Source organism: Plutella xylostella, chromosome 13, assembly GCF_932276165.1.
Source record: "Plutella xylostella chromosome 13, ilPluXylo3.1, whole genome shotgun sequence".
NCBI classification, from domain to species: Eukaryota; Metazoa; Arthropoda; class Insecta; order Lepidoptera; family Plutellidae; genus Plutella; species Plutella xylostella.
Window position 1 is genome coordinate 2,047,968 of NC_063993.1, and position 18,083 is coordinate 2,066,050.

Sequence of the window (18,083 nt, forward strand, 5' to 3'; positions counted from 1 at the left end):
CCTTAACTTCAGGCCATTTTGAATAGGCATCTATCAATATTAGGAACATTTTACCCTGAAATGGTCCTGCGTAATCTATGTGTAGCCTAGACCAGGGCTTGTCTGGTCTGATCCAGTGATGTGTTACTTTAGGCGGCATATTTCTGTGTTCAGCACAGGTATCACATTTCTTCACCATCTCTTCAATTTGCTTGTCCAACGCAGGCCACCAAAAATAACTTCTTGCCAATGCCTTTGTTATGACAATGCCGTCATGATTCCCGTGTAGTTCTTCAAGTACCGTAGACCACATTATTTCAGGTAAAACCACTCTACTACCCCATAGAATGCATCCTTGGTATGTAGATAGTTCCTCTCGTTTTTGCCAGTATACTATAAATTCATTTTCTACTTTAGCAGGCCATCCATTTCTTATCCAATACATTATTTTACTAAGTATCTTGTCTTTCCTTGTCAACCGTGCGACTTCTAAAGCTGACAAATCTAGTGCTATTGGGGTTTCTTCTATCAATAGAACGCCCAAGTACTCTTCATCTTCCGTATGTTCTTCTGTATTTGACGGCCAACGGCTTAATGCATCAGCATTGCCAATTTTTTTGCCTTCAACATATTCGATTTCATAATCATATGAATTAAGAAGTAGTGCCCAACGGAGCATCCTAGGTGATATTATATTTGGTATTGGTTTCCTCGGATTAAATATACCCAATAACGGTTTATGATCAGTTTTGATCAAAACTTTCCTTCCACTTATAAATTGGTGAAACTTCTTCAGTCCAAATATGATCGCCGCAGCTTCTTTGTCAACTTGCGCGTAGTTGCGTTCATGTACATTTAACGTTCTTGAAGCAAACATTATGGGCCTTTTTGAACCATCGTTCATTTCATGTTCTAATACAGCTCCTAACCCATATTGAGAAGCATCACACGAAAGTATTAGCTTTTTCTTCATATCATAGTGGACTAATGTGTCTTTACTCGACAACATTCTCTTCAACTTTTCAAAGGCTTCTTGGTGCTCTTTATTCCACTTCCATGCAGCATCTTTTTCCAATAATCTTTATAGTGGTTCTGCTACAGTAGCTTTGTGCGGTATAAATCTCTCATAGAAGTTTAGCAATCCTAAGAAAGCTTGCAACTCTTTGATGTTTTTAGGTGCTTGTGTCTTATCAATCGCATGAATTTTCTCTTCACATGGGTGAATACCAAATTCATCGATGATGAAGCCTAAGAACTCGACACTCTTCACAGCAAACATACATTTACTTTTGTTAACCCGAAGTCCTGCCTTTTGTAGTCTTTGCAGCACCATTTCTAATCTTTGGTCGTGTTGCTCTACATTTTTTCCGCAAAGTACCACATCGTCTAATAATATTGATACCCCAGGAATGCCAGCCAGTAATGATGTCATGAGCCTTTGAAAAATTCCAGGACATGCTTTAATTCCTTGACTTAATCTTTTCATTTTGTAGAGTCCTTTAGGTGTATTTAATGTGAGTAACCTTGATGTTGGTTCGTCTACTACCACTTGCGTATAAGCTCGCTCCAAATCAATTTTTGAAAATAATACCCCTCCTTGTAATTCTGCAAAAGCTTCATTTAGGGTCGGAAGTGGGTATGTATCTGTATCAATAGCGGAATTTACAGTAGACCTATAGTCTCCGCACAGCCTCACTCCACCATTTGATTTCAGTACCGACACAATGGGTGTGGCCCACTCTGCGTGAGGCGTCGGCTCTAACACATCATCCGCTACTAAAGTCTCTATCTCTTTGATGACACGTTCTTTTATAGCAAATGGTATTGGCCTACTCTTCAAAAATTTCGGCATACTTCCCTCTCTTGGTATAATACTAACAACAGGTCCAGTATATTTCCCTAATCCTTCTTGAAATACTTCTCTATATTTTTGTAATAAATTTAATACTTTATTACAGTCAACTCTCACACTGTTTATTCCATATAACTGAATTTTCAATGCAGCAAACCAGTTTCGGCCAATTAAACTTGGTCCGTTTCCTCGAGCAATATAAACTGTGAGGTTTTCATTAATATCTTTGTAGCAAACGTTCAATGATATTTTCCCTAATAATTGCAATTTACTGTCAGTCCATGTTTTTAGTTCTATGTCTACCATTTCTAATTTAGGCAATTTTCCATCAAAAATGAGTCTGGCCGTCGCTTCACTTATAATTGTAAAGGCACAACCTGAATCAACCTCCATCTCTATTTGTTTTTTATTCAACATAACTTGTATCATGAAGGCTGCAATTCTCTCCTGTTTTATTAAATTAACCTGTCTTCATAAAGACCATTACAGTTAGAATTCATTGTATCATTATTCTTTGATGATTTGCTCATACAAACTGACTCTATATGCCCTACTTTTCCACAGAAGTTACATTTGCTCCAACGGAACCTACAATATCCACCATGTTTTTTCCCACAGCGAAAACATGATTTATCCATAGGTTTTTGAAATTTTTTACTGGTTATTTTATTTACTTCCATAGGTTCCTCCATTATATCCACAGTTGGACGTGATCCCGATGAAACAATAATATTCGAGTCAACATTTGCTGTTTCATGAGATACTGCCATTTCACAAGCTTGTTCGAATGTTAACTGACCCAGCTGTAATAACTTCCTTTGTATGTCCTTATCCAGAATACCACAAACCAACCTATCTCTTAGAGTACGATTCAACTCAGTAAAGTTACAATGAATACTCAATTTCCTCAGTTGTGCAATGTAATCCCTTATCATTTCCCCCTCTTCTTGATTCCTAGTATGAAATTTGTATGATTGTACAATCTCATTAGGTGTCGGATGAAAATGATTGTCTAATTTTGATTTGATTGTTGTAAAAGTAACCTCACTTATTTTTGATGGGGCTATCAGTGATATTATCAAATCATACAAATCAGGGCCGCCTGAAGCAAGTAAATTAGCCTTCTTAATTGAATCATCCACAATACCTGCAGCTTGTAGGGCAAAAGAGAACCTTTCAATATAGTTTTCCCAACAGCCATGTGCTACATCAAACTCACCAAACTTTACTGCACTCATTTTGCCGAATATCACACTGATTATATGCAACACTTATTTGTACACACAATTATCACACTATTTTACGTTTTTCTCTCGTCGCCACTATTATATACTCACAATTAGCACTCAGAATTGATGAGCAGCACAGGTTAGGCTCATGGAAGGTCCAGACTGAAGATCTTCAATCTACCCACATTCACTATTATTGTCTTACACTAATATACCCCATATGTCAATACACTACACACTGCAAACCTATTTTCATAACACAAGTAAAAAAACACATAAACAAATTACAGTCGCGATCATTATCCCCGAATGAAGCTGCAGCAGAGGCCATCAAGTTGTTCTACAAGGAGGCGCGGCTGTGCGGTGGACAGCCCAACAAGGTGCGGCGCACGGATGAAGACAAACCTCACACATGCTTCAGGTATTACTTTAATAATGTTTGAAGGCATGAAGTTGTAGGTTTGGGATGAATGACCTCCTGGGTCTACACTTTGTACAGTCCCTGAAGGTATGAAGATAGATCCATGAAGGTACACAATATGGTGAAAAAATATGTTAATTTCAATTTAATGATTTTTGTATCCTACAGCCTTGGTGCACACCTGAAAAACTTATGGATGCATAAACGATTGAGTATGCTAAGAATAAAAATATGACTACCTTTTTTGTAAAACTTTCCAACTCTCTAGTGTGAAATAGAAATAGAAGGAAATTTTTTTAAATCATGAACTTCAGTAACTCAGTAACAAATGTTTTCTTACAAAATTGCCTCCACAGCTTGCCATGCACAACGTCGGGCGATCTAATAGGCGATGCCACGAACAGCTCCGGCGCAGACAGCAGCCAGCCATCACACACAGTATTAGAAACTAGTCAGAAAGCATCACAACCAGACGATGTTGGAACTGTTAGTCATAACAGTGAGTATTTTGATATGATAATTATCTAGTCTAGTTAACTAGCTTGGGGATCTGTGGATCTTGCCAGTCACGTGCCAAGATAACTCCCGCAGATTGTAAATCAAATACAAGCTGCTATTAGTCCAGTTTACTTAACACCATGCTACAAAAGTTATTGTAATATCAAATCAAAATCAAAGATGTATGTAATCAGTGGGCGAGGAGTTTTTCCATTAGTTCCGAGTTTTATGTTAAGCCTTTATGTATAAATAAATAATTACTGTACAGTCAGGTGCAGATAAACCTGACCCCCTGCATTTCAAATAGAAATTCTAACAACGCAAAGCCAATTTGTCGGTGTGACGTATGTTGCGGTAGTGCTCGTGTCTATAGACAGATATAGAACTATTTTACTATTCTCCTATTTATATCCATCATTTAGATAATATCCATCATTTACACAAACTAACGAATTCATAGAACAATAATATTATGAAATACAAAATTTAAATTCTTTTTGTTTTTCATCTGGGATCGAACCCACGCCGCGCCGCAATCATCCGCAAACCAACCATTTGCCCGCTACGCCACGAAGCTTGTTAAACTCGTTTGCAAAATAGTGAATATGTTGCGGTTCATTAGCAAAGGATAGTCTATGTAGTGATAATTGTTTACAATTAGGAGGAAGTTAGCTTAGTGCATTTTACACGATAGAAGAAGAAGAATGATTAACAAAAAAAACATAAAAATAAATTTTAAAAGTCACTCCTTCCAGAGATTTGAACTCTGGACCTCCATATTGAAAGCCGAATACCTTAACGATTAGACCACACCGTCAAGTAGTTAAACTGGTGAAAAATGCAATCACTTCGTATCACACTGAGCTGGCTTGCAATAGTTAAAAGTGAACAACACAGGTTTTAACATTCTGGCATGAACTTTATGAAGCTAGTTCTAATATTTGATTTAAGATGGCGCTTAAATTAATAAAGGTCGATATTTAGCGTCATCTTTTAAAACACACACAGAAGTCTTAGTAACGAAACAAGGTTTATGTAGTTCAAGGTTATTTTATATAGGTGGCGCCTAAGTGGGAGGGTTGTAGTTATAGCTATATAGGGGTGTCAGGAGTTCTTGACCTTCACTGCTGCGATACTTTCAACTACTTATAGAAAAGACAATCTCAATGACATGAACCCTAATCACACCTAACTCCCCGTCCCGCCGCCAGATGGCGCTGTGCTGACGGAGCAGCGCATGAGCGAGCTGTGCGCGGAGTGTGCCCGCTCTTCTACGATGCTTTTAGCTACTTAAATGTAGAAAAGACAACCTCAATGACATATACCCCCCTAATCTTACTCCTCCTCCTGCCGCTAGATGGCGCTGTGCTGACGGAGCAGCGCATGAGTGAGCTGTGCGCGGAGTGTTTGCGCTCGCAGCGCGCACAGCCGCTGGTGCGCGCGCTGGGCGAGGCCTTCTCGCAGCCCGCGCTGCTGGCACGCTGCTTCCAGGGGCCGGCGAAAGGCAGCGGAACACAGGGTACGTGATAACTATTATACACTCACGGGCAATGAAAAAGTCCCACTCACAGAATTCAAACACCAAACGACCCCAATTTTTTCAAACATTTAATTTAAAAATTGAACAAAATATTACCGTTTTTGGTTGGTTATATCTTGATGCTCTGCTAAATGTACTCTAATGTTACAGAAGGCGTCATTAAGCTAGCCTTTTCCGTTTAGAAGTGATTTAGTGTTTTTCTTAGTGGAACCTTTTCATTGCCCGTGAGTGTATAAGTGCAGTTACAAAGTTTACATTCAGGTTGAACTTTATGCAACTCAATAAAGGTCCTAAAGACTATCCCCCCTTAGTCATAAAAAGTTACAGGATGCTTTAGCTATTGAACTGTTTTGTCCATCTCTGTCAAAGAACAATTTTTTTAATGACGAAAGGGCCAAAACAGTTCAATAGCTAAAACGTTCTGTAACTTTTCTTTGAATAAGGGGGTTAAACTAAAACCTTGGTATGTGACTTATTTTTCAACTAAAATGAAACTGTTTATTACTGAAGTCACTACCACTTGTATCACTAGTATGTCTGTGTTTTGTATGAAAATGTATTGGGGCGACTCTTTCTGAGGCCCGGCACGCTGCTGCTTCCAGACGTCACAATGTGCGCCAACCCGTTTTTTCTAAAGTCGAAGAACAAACGTTATTCAATATAAAATTATTCCCTTCGTCATCCTCTTTCAACTTTGCTTACACAACTTTTATCACACCTTGTAAAAGTTGCTATAATTATGTTGCGTACGACAGATGGCGCCACCGCGGCGGCGGGGGTCAGTGACCCCGACAAGGACGTGGACAGCGCAGCGCGGCCCGGGCCCGACCTGGATGCGTGTCAGCGCGCCTTCCAACACCTCGCCAAGGTACAGTGTCATCCATCATCCACAGACGTCTATTATACTAGATTGCCCAAGTGTGCGTACTGCGCGTGTCAAATACTAGTCAAAAGGTTGAGCTTTTCTGAACTTTGGTTCATACATTTAGTTCCAAGGCAAGCGTGTTTTTCATAGAAATGTGTACATTTGTAAGGCATTTGTGGTGACTAGTATAATAGACGTCAGTGTCATCAGTCAATAATCACCCACTGCTGGACACAAGCCTCTCCCAACGAACGCCACAACACTCGGTCCTCGGCCTTCCTCACCCACCCACTACCCTACTAGGCTACCCGCCTAAGGTCGTCGGTCCAGCGGGTAGGAGGGCGTCCCACGCTTCGCATGCCTGTTCGTGGTCTCCACTCGAGAACTCGTCTACCCCAACGGTTATCGCTTCGGCAGATATGACCAGTCCATTGCCACTTTTTGACAGTTATGTGGGGAACCTTAGTCCTCTGACGGATGAACTCATTTCTGATACGATCCATCAGAGAAACCTCTAGCACGCTGAGCTACTTTAAATCTGTACTAGCAAATTTTAAAGGAAGTATTAATCAAATATCATAAATGTAATATTAAAGCACTCACATACAATAATATAAATCAATGTTCTACTTATTTAACTCAACACTCAGGGACATGCTGAGAAACAGCGCTATCACAAGACATGCCTCTGTTTACGGCAGCACATGCTGAGCATGGCACCTTTTGTCCAAAGTCTGTTTTTTTATATAAATAATTATGTTTAGTTTTAGTGTTTCTTTTCGTATCGTTGCAACTGTTTCGGCAATAAATTATTTTTCTCTCTTGTTTTCTTACTAACCGCACATGTGTCTCGGGCAGGTGCCGTCGGACTACTACAGCGGGGCGCTGGCCACGGCGCTCACGGCGCTGGCCGAGTCGCTGACCATAGACCTGCGAGCCACGCGCCGCCTGCGCCTGCGAGAGGTGAGGTTTTAAGTATACATATACAGGATGTTGCAAAAAGGGTATACTAAGCCGAAACCTACATGTGCAGCATGGTATATCTAAGAAAAAAAATCATTTCCCATACAAACTTTGTTGGTCACGTGACTTTTTACTATGGAAAATGATTTTTTTTTCGCGAATTTTTAAAAAACTGATTTCAGTTTCAAGCTTAGATATACCATTCTGCACATGTAGGTTTCGGCTTAGTATACCCTTTTTGCAACACCCTGTATATAAAAAATATAAACACTCACACCTTGTACTAATGTACTCCCTTGCGAGGTAGACAGAGGTGCATTGCTGCACCCACTTTTCGCCAGTGTTTATGTTAGTCCCAATGTAATAGGGGGCGGGCCTATTGCCATTTCACGGGCACATCCAAGACCTGAGAACAAATATCTGTGTTTAAACAAATATCCGCCCCAGCCGGGAATCGAACCCGGGACCTTCGGCTCAGTAGTCAGGGTCACTAACGACTACGCCATTCAGTCGTCTTTTAAGTGAAATGTTATATTTTATTCCACCTTTGATAAACAGTGATGTCGATTCTGAAGGCACAATGTTTAATTGTAGTCACGTCAAACTGTCATTTTTGTTTTTTTGGGGTAATTTTATCCTCAGTGTTCTTAGCCATATTTTATGACAAACAGCGTTGCCGTTAAAAATTTGTGCGGCTTTTACTGTATTACTACCAAAAACTTTAAACATTGTTTAACAAGTCGTGTTTAAAACTAATTTTTTTTCAATTTATTAGGCGATTTACAGCGCTAAACATCTGTTAAATACTGTCTTATTTTTTGCGGTATGGCCCTTGGTATTGAATGTCGGGGTTTTTTAACGTTGTTTATCAAACCCCAGGTGGTGGCGTGCCTGGCGATAGTGTTCGAGCTGCCCGAGCTGGACTGCGATGAGTACCTGGAGGTGGCGCTACCCGCCCTGTGCCGGGTCGCCGAGCATCTGCCGGTCAAAGGTGAGCGGGAATTGCGGGATTATAGTGAGGAGCGGTGGTAGCTCTGTCGGGTGAGCGCCCACTTCTCACGCAAGAGATGCGGGTTCGAATCCCGGTGCTGACATGTACCAATGAGTTCTTTTAACTTAAGTACAATGTATACCATCGCTCTTACGGTGAAGGAAAACATCATGAGGAAACCTGCATATCTAGATTTAGCATATCTAGATATGTGAACCCACCAACCCGCAGTGGACCAGCGTGGTGGGAAATGGTCCAAGCTTAGGAAAGCAGTTTAGACCTTGGGGATATGCACAAAGGTTCCACTCGAGAGAGCCAGGTGCAGGTACTTACACCTCACTTACGCCTCGAGCGTGACAGACATAGACATGTGACAAAGCGCATTAGTCGATTTCCCCTCCATCGCGCCACTCGCATACTTGATGGGAGTGCACAGCACTAATTGTCACACAATAGGCAAAACTTTATTGCTCAATAAAATTATGACTATCGTAATAAAACTTTAGTAACTTGGTTGAAAATGCTGCTAGCATTAAGTTCGCCTTTGTACCAATTTACTTTGTGCAATAAAGAATTTAATAAACGCCGACAGAAAAACAGTTCTCAATACATGCCGAATAGTGCGTAAATTTATGCAAACCGACCCAACACATACCCCATGAATCACACTTGGCTTAGGCCCGTGTGGTTCATTATACCAGTTATTTGTACAAATAGCTGAGCTGAAGTCAATCAGAAAGAAAATAATAATAATAATAATGCGGCGCGGCTGCGGCGGCTGCTGGGCTCGCTGCAGCAGCTGGTCAGACAGCTGATATATCTACACAGATATAAATACATACTTATAGACCAATTTTATGTTAAAGCGATTAATAATCCATATAGGTTTTTGCTGGTATAATGTTTATTAACAGAGAAAACTGAATATAATACAAATTATACAAATGCGTATCGTGACGAGTTCAGATCAAGAATGCGAAAATTCTACAGGTTTTTTCCACAGGATTCCCTCATTCATTTGTTTTCAGTTTCCGCCGACCGCCATATTATAAATGATAAGGCAATTGAAGTAACAAATCTATCTATGTATCTGTGTAGATGTAGATATATATCAGCTGTCCGACACCCATAACACAGGTTCTGCCTAGCTTGGGGTCGGATGGCCGTGTGTGAGATTTCCCCACATATTTATTACACGCACGTACTCATGCCTTGTACTAATGTACTCCCTTGCGGGGTAGGCAGAGGTGCATTGCTGCACCCACTTTTCAGAGTGTTCTGTTAGTCCCAATGTAATAGGGGGCGGGCCTATTGCCATTTTACGGGCACATCCAAGACCCGAGAACAAATATCTGTGTTTAAACAAATATCTGCCCCAGCCGGGAATCGAACCCGGGACCATCGGCTCAGTAGTCAGGGTCACTAACCACTACGCCATTCGGTCGTCATATTATTATTTATTTATTAATGATCTGCCTGCAACCCGTCAGGGCAAGCCCGGCTGGCGCGGGCGTGGGCGGCGCGCGGGGCGGCGCGGCTGCGGCGGCTGCTGGGCTCGCTGCAGCAGCTGGTGGCGCTGCGCGTGGTGGGCGCCGGCTGCTCCGCGCTGCTGCCCGTGCAGGCCGATGTGGCTGTCACCAGCGCCGTCAGGCTTATGAAGGTAAGAAGACTGCTTATCCACCATTGCGGAGCGAGGGAGCGGAGAAATTGACCAATGAGATTGCATTAAAACTCCGCTCATGCAATTTGCGCTCCGCTCATTGGATGATTTTTGCCTTGCACACCGCCCCGCTACTGCTCTGCCCTCTGGTGGACAGGCACCCTTAGGGCGCCTTCAAATTAGTCGCTAATTGTCGCGCGGAAGCAGCGCTGCTGCAGCGCTGCAGCCGCGCTGCTGTCAAAATCCATATAAATTTTGTAATTTAAAAGATGCGCGACTGCAACTAGCGACTAATTTGAAGGCGCCCTTAGGCTTAGGCTTTTGATTAGTGGTTGACACGTGATTTGATTATATATTAATGATTATAGTTCACCACGGATAAAAAATCCGGCCCTTAATCGGATCAACTCCAATTGTACCATATTTTTGTTGTATCTCCTGTTTTCAATGTGTGTGACATAACGAGCTACCTATCTATTTATAACTAAGTACCTACATAAGCTAACCACGCCCACCTCACCACCAGATCGTGTACTACGCGTCCATAATCGGCGGCGTAGTGGAGGCGGGGGCGCGCGAGAGCGAGGTGCGCCTGCCGCCAGCCGACCCGTTGGGAGACGCACTGGACTCGTGGCTGCCTCGTGTGGGCCGCGGGGGCACGCCGCCGCCGGACCCGCTAGGTAATTAAAGCACAAATCCAGCGACAAATCCGTGGATTCGAGAAAGCTTCTATGAAGGCGCTATTATACAACAACGTTGTCCATCGTATCCACCCGCTAGGTAACTGAAGCACAAATCCAGCGACAAATCCGCGGAATCGAGAAAGCTTCTATGAAGGCGCTATTATACGCAGCACTGGCGCCGCCCACCCGCTAAGTATCTAAAGCACTAATGCAGCGACAAATCCGCGGATTGGTGCGCCCGTGAAAGCTTCTATGAAAAAGACGGAAGGAATCTCGCTAACTAAAAAATGAGGCACAGCAATGGCGGCGATATGAGAGTGTGTGGGTGCGTAAGTGCGACGTGATTGGCGGCGGCGGCGGTGCGACTGACTTACTTAAGTGTGAATGTGTGTAGCGGGCTCGTCGTAACTATGAAACTGACTTACTTTGGGTGCGTCACTTTTTAGTTAGCGAGATTCTTTTCGTCTTTTTTTCTACTTCCATGGCGCTATTATACGCAGCCGACCCGTTGGGCGACGCACTGGACTCGTGGCTACCTCGTGTGGGCCGCGGGGGCCCGCAGCCGGACCCGCTAGGTAACTAAAGCACCCCATTCACTACACGCACCGCGAGCCGAGACACGAGCCGTACCATTCCGTGGACAAATCCGTCTTCGCTTACACACTACACGAGCCCCGAGTTGCAGTCCAGTCGATTGTAAACTTCACGACCCTTGCACAAAGAACATATTAGTACTACTCTCGTGGCGCTCGCATCTCGAGACGAGCCGCGCCCATCAACACATTCACACGCAGATTTGTCCGCGGACTATTGGCGCGCCCGTGAATGGGAGTATCTATGTATTTGTGTAGATATATCAGCTGTCCGATACCCATAACACAGGCTCTGCCTAGCTTGGGGTCGGATGGCCGTGTGTGAGATGTCCCCACACATATTACATATTATTATTATATTATAATCTACCGTATATTTGCAGCGGTGGAATTATCAGTGGACGTGCTAGACGCGCGGCGGCCGCTGGTTCCCTTCGACGAGTTCTACAACGAGGTGCTCAGCGACACCGTCGAGATGGACAAGGACTTCGCCAACTACAAGACTGAGCTCAGCAATGGTAAGGCGATCCACACACTTGACCGCGCACCGCCGCGATTGGCGGATTATCATTGTATGCAAAACATACAGTTTATAATGTAACTTCTGTTCCATTGTGTTTACAAATAAATAATTATTATAACACTTTATTGTATACAAAATACCTAGGTAGGTACAATGAAAAGATGGAGAGATTTAATAATAATAATATTAATCTAAACTAGTATTTGTATACTCTACGGGCGAACTTATCGCCTAAGCGCGATCTACCCCTGAATATTCTACCTACGAGTACCTATATAAACAAACGAATGCTATGCCCATAACCCTGAATATTCTACGTGCCTAACAAAACAAACGAACGCTACGCCCCCCAGGCAAGAAGTTCTCGTTCCTGCGCTACCCGTTCATCCTGACGACGGCGAGCAAGTCGCTCGGGCTGTACTACGAGAACCGGATCCGGATGTACTCGGAGCGGCGCGCGAGCCTGCTGCAGGCGGCCGTGGGTGCGGCGCCGCCGGAGCCCTTTCTCAGGCTGCACGTGCGCCGCTCCAGCCTCATCGCCGACGCACTCGTCGAGGTCAGTACAAATGGTGACGACCGAATGGTGTAGTGGTTAGTGACCCGGGATGCCGAAGGTCCCGGGTTCGATTCCCGGCTGGGGCAAATATTTGTTTAAAGATTTGTGCTCGGGTCTTGGGTGTTGATATTTATATTTAGTACTAGCTGTTCCCGCGCGCTTCGCTTCGCCTAAAAAAGTTTTCCCGTGGGAATTCCGGGATAAAAAGTAGCCTATGTTCTTTCCCAGCGTATGTATACCAAATTTCATTCAAATCCGTTCAGTAGTTTTGGCATGAAAGAGTAACAGACAGACAGACAGACACAGTTACTTTCGCATTTATAATATTAGTTAGGATTAGGATTAGTTAGGATGTATGTATCTATGTATTTGTGTAGATATATCAGCTGTCCGATACCCATAACACAGGTTCTGCCTAGCTTGGGGTCGGATGGCCGTGTGTGAGATGTCGCCACATATTTATTTATTATTATTATTAAATGTTTATGACAATTTTTGCATGCTTTAACGGGTGAATTGTGAGCAACCTATATTATTGTAACCTGAAGTTTTTAAACAACTATATTGTACCACTTTTCGTGCAAATAAACTATTTCTAATTTCTAAGGCTAGCACGGGGCGCATCTAAGACGTGACGAAAGTTTTGCATCGCGCAGCCTCAAGAGCGAGCGCGACGGAGAGCTTTTGTCACGTTACTTAATAACGCCCGTGCTACAGGGCCAGTTTTTATACAGGTTGTTGCTAAAAGGGTATATTAAGCCGAAACCTACATGACGCATGTTACATCTAAGCCCGAAAATGAAATTAGAATTTCAAAATTCCCGAAAAAAAAAACATTCTCCATAGTAAAAAGTCACGTGACAAAGTTTCTATGGTAAAAGCTTTTTTTTTCGCGAATTTTGTAATTCTCATTTCATTTTCGGGATTAGATGTAGGCCTAACATCCTGCACATGTGGGTGGCTTAGTATACCCTTTTTGCAACACCCTGTAAAGACTGTGTAGTGTGTGTAGTGTCCCACTGCTGAGCAAAGATCTCCATATAAAGTGACCACCGTTCCGGATCATGTGCTTCCTTCGGCCATTGAGGCAAAAACCTGTCGAGGTCATCAGTACCAGTACAGACAATATCTAAGGAATACTATTCTATCAATTTAATAAACCTTATTATTATCTTATTATTACCTACAAAACTTACTGTTGCTTAGTAAGCTTGGTTCTAGCCAGCTTGCATGGATATCCATGATCAGATTCTCCTGATTGACTGCTCTTGTACTTTACTGTGTAAAAGACACATGTACCAAGGAACACATACTTAATACATAATATTATTATTTCCATCAATGGTCATATTTAAGTATTATTTTATAAAGCATGAGCCAAGTGTTGAGTAGAAGGATAACACAAAATAAAATTTCACTATTATCAGTTTTAGCAGTATTTAATTTCAAGATAAGATTACAATAGGTATGACACTTAAAAATATATGACTCACTCTTCCCATTTTATAAGGAGCTCTCGTTCAACTAACTCAGTGTGGTATATCTTTGGTTTACGAGGAACATTCCATTGAGTCGGTTGAGGGGCATTATGCATTATTATAGTAGTGGCGGTATTCAGGTCCCTAACAGCTTGTCTCAAGGTGGCATATCGGTCATTTTGATGGGTTCTAATTTTCAGTAGTAGATCAGAGAATATGTCGACGTATGCATTCCCATCCACATAAACGCCATCGGGGAAGCGAGCTTGCTCGCCAAACAAGAGACGTGTCTTCATAAAGTCCCTGATCAAGGTGGTGAGCTCAGCCTTGTCGTCAGCGAGTTCCACGTCCAACGTCAGGCATCTCCGCATGAGGTTCATCAGGTCTCGCACAGATATGAGGTTGCTTTTGTCGACAAACAACTGTGCGTCGAGTGACCAGCCCATGTAGCGGCCACACTTCTTGCCAGCGTTTGCGTTTGACATTATCCCGTCCATGTCGCGTTCTTTTGTCTGCCTATAGCTAGGCAGCCGTTGGATTTTGGTTTGAATGGCAGAGTCACTCGGTATTTCACAGTAGGCACAGTACACCACGCATTCATAAAAGAGTTTCCTTTGAGAGTAGGTACGTTTTTCTCGTTGTAGGCACAGACACGTTGTAGTTTTGTTCGAGGTTGATCCGATCGTTACAAGAGGTCGACATCTTAATAAGAATCAAGAGATAGGTTGCAATGCAAACAACTGGCCGGACGCCGTATTTTAAAGTAGGTACGTAGTAATCTGACAGTGTGACTGGCAGTGGCAGAGCCAGAGGACGAGAAGAGGGGAATCACAGTTTAATGTTGCCATCAAAAAATATTATGCCGTTATGTTGGCTTCCCTGTCTGTAAAGCCTGTAATGTTGCCAACTTAGCTACTTTATAGCTTAATCTAACTATTTTCCAATGTCAGTTAGCTACAATTGATTATTAAAAGGAATATATCAAATATCCCATTACCCTGCTCATAACATTCATACAGCCTGTAAAAAGACTGGAGTAAAGAAATATATTTTTTCTTAACATAAATAAATGTAATAAACATAAAATAACAAATTTTTTGGGGAAGCTTTTTTTTATTTTGTGGTAACACTAAAAACCATTGCTGCCAACATAACGGCGTACCTGACCAAGTATGCCAACAATTTCTGCCAGTATCATGTAATGACACTTTATGTGCATTTATTTAGGGGAATTATAAAACGAGCGAACAAAAAAAAACTTTGCGACTGATGATGACATAGTGTTTTAATAACTTGAGCGGTATGAATTTTAGTAAGCGAAAAATTAACTAAACTGACGACGAATATTGATTTATAATAAAATACAAAACGAGCTTACAAAAAGTGGATTATGATAAATCCATTTCAGATATAAAAATTTTATCCGAGCGACTTAATTACTAAGTGAGCGACTGGAAATACAGAGAGGACAACTTCAATATTAAGATAGATTCGATTTTTCTAAGTGAGGTTATACTTAGCGAACTACTAAAAAGTTCACTTTGAGCAAAGTTTTGTATGCTGCTTTATTAATGATTATTGGTTACTGATATTCTATTTGAGGGCTTATATTTTTTATTTTGATACGCTTCTTTTTGCTTTGCTTTGCAACGAAAATACTACAGATTTAAACTATACTATAAGTTTAGTCATATAAGTTCTTTTGTTTTATTTGTTGTTTCCTTGTGTATTTTTGGTGTGTGGTGCTGGTCACCGAATAAATATTTTTTATCTTTTTTATCTTACCCTGACTACTGAGCCGATGGTCCCGGGTTCGATTGCCCGGCTGGGGCAGATATTTGTTTAAATACAGATATTTGTTCTCGGGTCTTGGATGTGCCCGTAAAATGGCAATAGGCCCGCCCCCTATTACATTGGGACTAACATAATGCTCTGGCGAAGAAGTGGGTGCAGCAATGCACCTCTGCCTACCCCGCAAGGGAGTACATTAGTACAAGGCGTGAGTGTATGTTTTTTATACTCTGCTCATTAGTGTATTTTTCAAAGTGGTTTTTGTATTCGAAACACTTCATTTAAGATAAAATGCCGCTCAGTATAAAAAATACATTTGCCAAATATTGAAAAAAATGCAGGACGTAACGTCGACACTCAAACAAATATTAGGTCGCTCAAATATTATGAAGCTGCTCATTTTGTATTTTAAGTAACTCAAATTAATGTTTGTAAGTTGCTGTTCTGTTGATTTCTCGTCACTCGCAGTCAGTCGCTCACTTAGTAATCAGGGTGTCCACTTTCTGGAAAGTCAGGGATAGTCAGGGAAAAGTCAGGGAAGCTCAAGGTGGTCATGGAAAGTCAGTGAAATTGATGGGCCACCTGGAAAGTCAGGGAAAAATGACTAGTAAAGCATTTTTTTGTAGTTATTTCCTTTAATAGTTATAATTTTTCTTCTTCTATTTTAAACATAAAATAAAATCTCGTTAGCCAGATTCCAGACTCAGTTCATAGTTTGTTAAATAGTAATAATGTCACCTTAATTCAATTTCTTTCAAAAGAGTGTGACTCAGCTTGCCATTCTGAACAACTTTTGTTTTAAGAGTTTTAGGAGTTTGTGATGAAAAATAAGCCCCCATTTAACGTGTTGGTGCAGACGCGCTGTATCGGCGCTCATTTCATCGATCAATTCTCATACTTTACGCCGGCAGCGGCAGCGTGTGCAGACGCACGTCTGCGTCGTCTCCACGCGGCACCTAATGTTTTTTTTTACAGCGTCACGCCCATTCGAAAATATTTGATTTCGGTTTTATTTAATTAAATAAATTAAGTACTGAATTTACAAAGCTAAACACGCTTTATTCGAGTTATTTCGGTTTTGAAGGCCCTAAAATTACTATACCCCTGGCACTAGTACAAATTTTATATGCAAAATTTAAAAGTTTATTTAATATACATGCTTCTAACCTCGCATTTTGTGAAAATAAATGAGGAGACCTACTTTTAAAGCACTCTGTACTAATCCTACCATCAATAAGTGTTCTTTAAATAGTTCTAACTAACGTATTTTGCAATAATAACCAACAGTGGATCCCGCTTGGGTTTCCAAAATTTTAATGACTTTCTTCCAAAGTAAAATGAACTTTTGTAAAATAAAAATTATTTCTCAATTTTGCAAATACAAAAAAGAATTACACGTAATGGCAAAATAAACGTATTTAAACTTTGTTGTACAAAAAAATCAAGTAAGTACTTATTTAATTTAAACTTAATTTATCATGGCTTTCTATACACAATGTTGCAATAGTGGTAGGTCAACAAAGCCGAAACGGGGTGACTCAGGGGTGACCCCCCGAGAGTGAGTGGTGACTCGAAACAACTTTTGTTCTACAAGTTTTTTGAATTCGCGTTTTTTTTTCTAAATAGTAAAACCTGACCTGAAAGTTTGTATGGAAAAGCAAGTATTTTTTATTTTATGTTTTTTTAAACGGTTTGTCTGAGTCACTCCCGTCTCTTTCGGCATGATATACACTTTTTACAGCCCCCTGAATAAATATTTTACGCAGTCGAAGTTTTTTAATAAGTGTGAAGCAAATGAACGGAAAACTTTCAAATCAAGCTTTTGTTTACTTTGATCTCTGGTCAGGGAAAAATTCTAAAATGGTCAGGGAAAGTCAGGGAAAAGTCAGGGAATTTTTTGGATCATTCTGAGTGGACACCCTGGTAATTCTATAACCCAAATTAATTAATTTTGACACTTAGAACTGTAATTTACAGTCACTCGTTTTATTGCTACCCATTTATTTATAACCTTTTCCGAACGCTTGACGTTGATTGGTTCATTTCTCAAAATATTTTAATTTTGCGATAAAAAAGGCTTTTTGGGTACCCTACATACGAGGGCTACACCGAAAAGATCGGGAATAGAATACTTAGGAATAAATTAGAGTGAAACCTTTTTGGTGTATCAAATGTAGTGTTTTTTCAAACATAATTCCATTTTCGAATTTTAAAAAAAGTAAAAAATAAAAGAGTATTGACCATTTGAATTTGACAAGTCGGTGTAAAAAATGGAGCTTACGCGGGAACATTTCCGTGCAATAATTTTTCACAACTTTCGTCGAGGTTTATCTCAAGAACAATGTCTCGCCGAGCTTGTTTCTATTTATAAACTTGAAGCACCAAGTAAAACAACTATATATCGTTGGTATTCTGAGTTTCGCCGTGGACGTTCCTCTCTTACCACAGTCCCTTCTACTGG

General features: G+C 41.2%; 1 protein-coding gene across 1 annotated transcript in view; it reads left to right on the top strand.

The window, feature by feature from the left end:
* The window catches only part of LOC105392981 (ubiquitin-protein ligase E3A), a 32,207-nt gene that overhangs the window by 2,118 nt on the left and 12,006 nt on the right, over nucleotides 1-18,083 (top strand). The window contains exons 3-12 of the mRNA XM_048624865.1: nucleotides 3,351-3,481; nucleotides 3,838-3,980; nucleotides 5,337-5,498; nucleotides 6,275-6,387; nucleotides 7,243-7,347; nucleotides 8,227-8,338; nucleotides 9,829-9,998; nucleotides 10,525-10,678; nucleotides 11,658-11,792; nucleotides 12,151-12,353. Of these exons, the coding sequence (XP_048480822.1) occupies nucleotides 3,351-3,481; nucleotides 3,838-3,980; nucleotides 5,337-5,498; nucleotides 6,275-6,387; nucleotides 7,243-7,347; nucleotides 8,227-8,338; nucleotides 9,829-9,998; nucleotides 10,525-10,678; nucleotides 11,658-11,792; nucleotides 12,151-12,353 (1,428 nt within the window). The remainder of the gene's footprint in view (nucleotides 1-3,350; nucleotides 3,482-3,837; nucleotides 3,981-5,336; nucleotides 5,499-6,274; nucleotides 6,388-7,242; nucleotides 7,348-8,226; nucleotides 8,339-9,828; nucleotides 9,999-10,524; nucleotides 10,679-11,657; nucleotides 11,793-12,150; nucleotides 12,354-18,083) is intronic.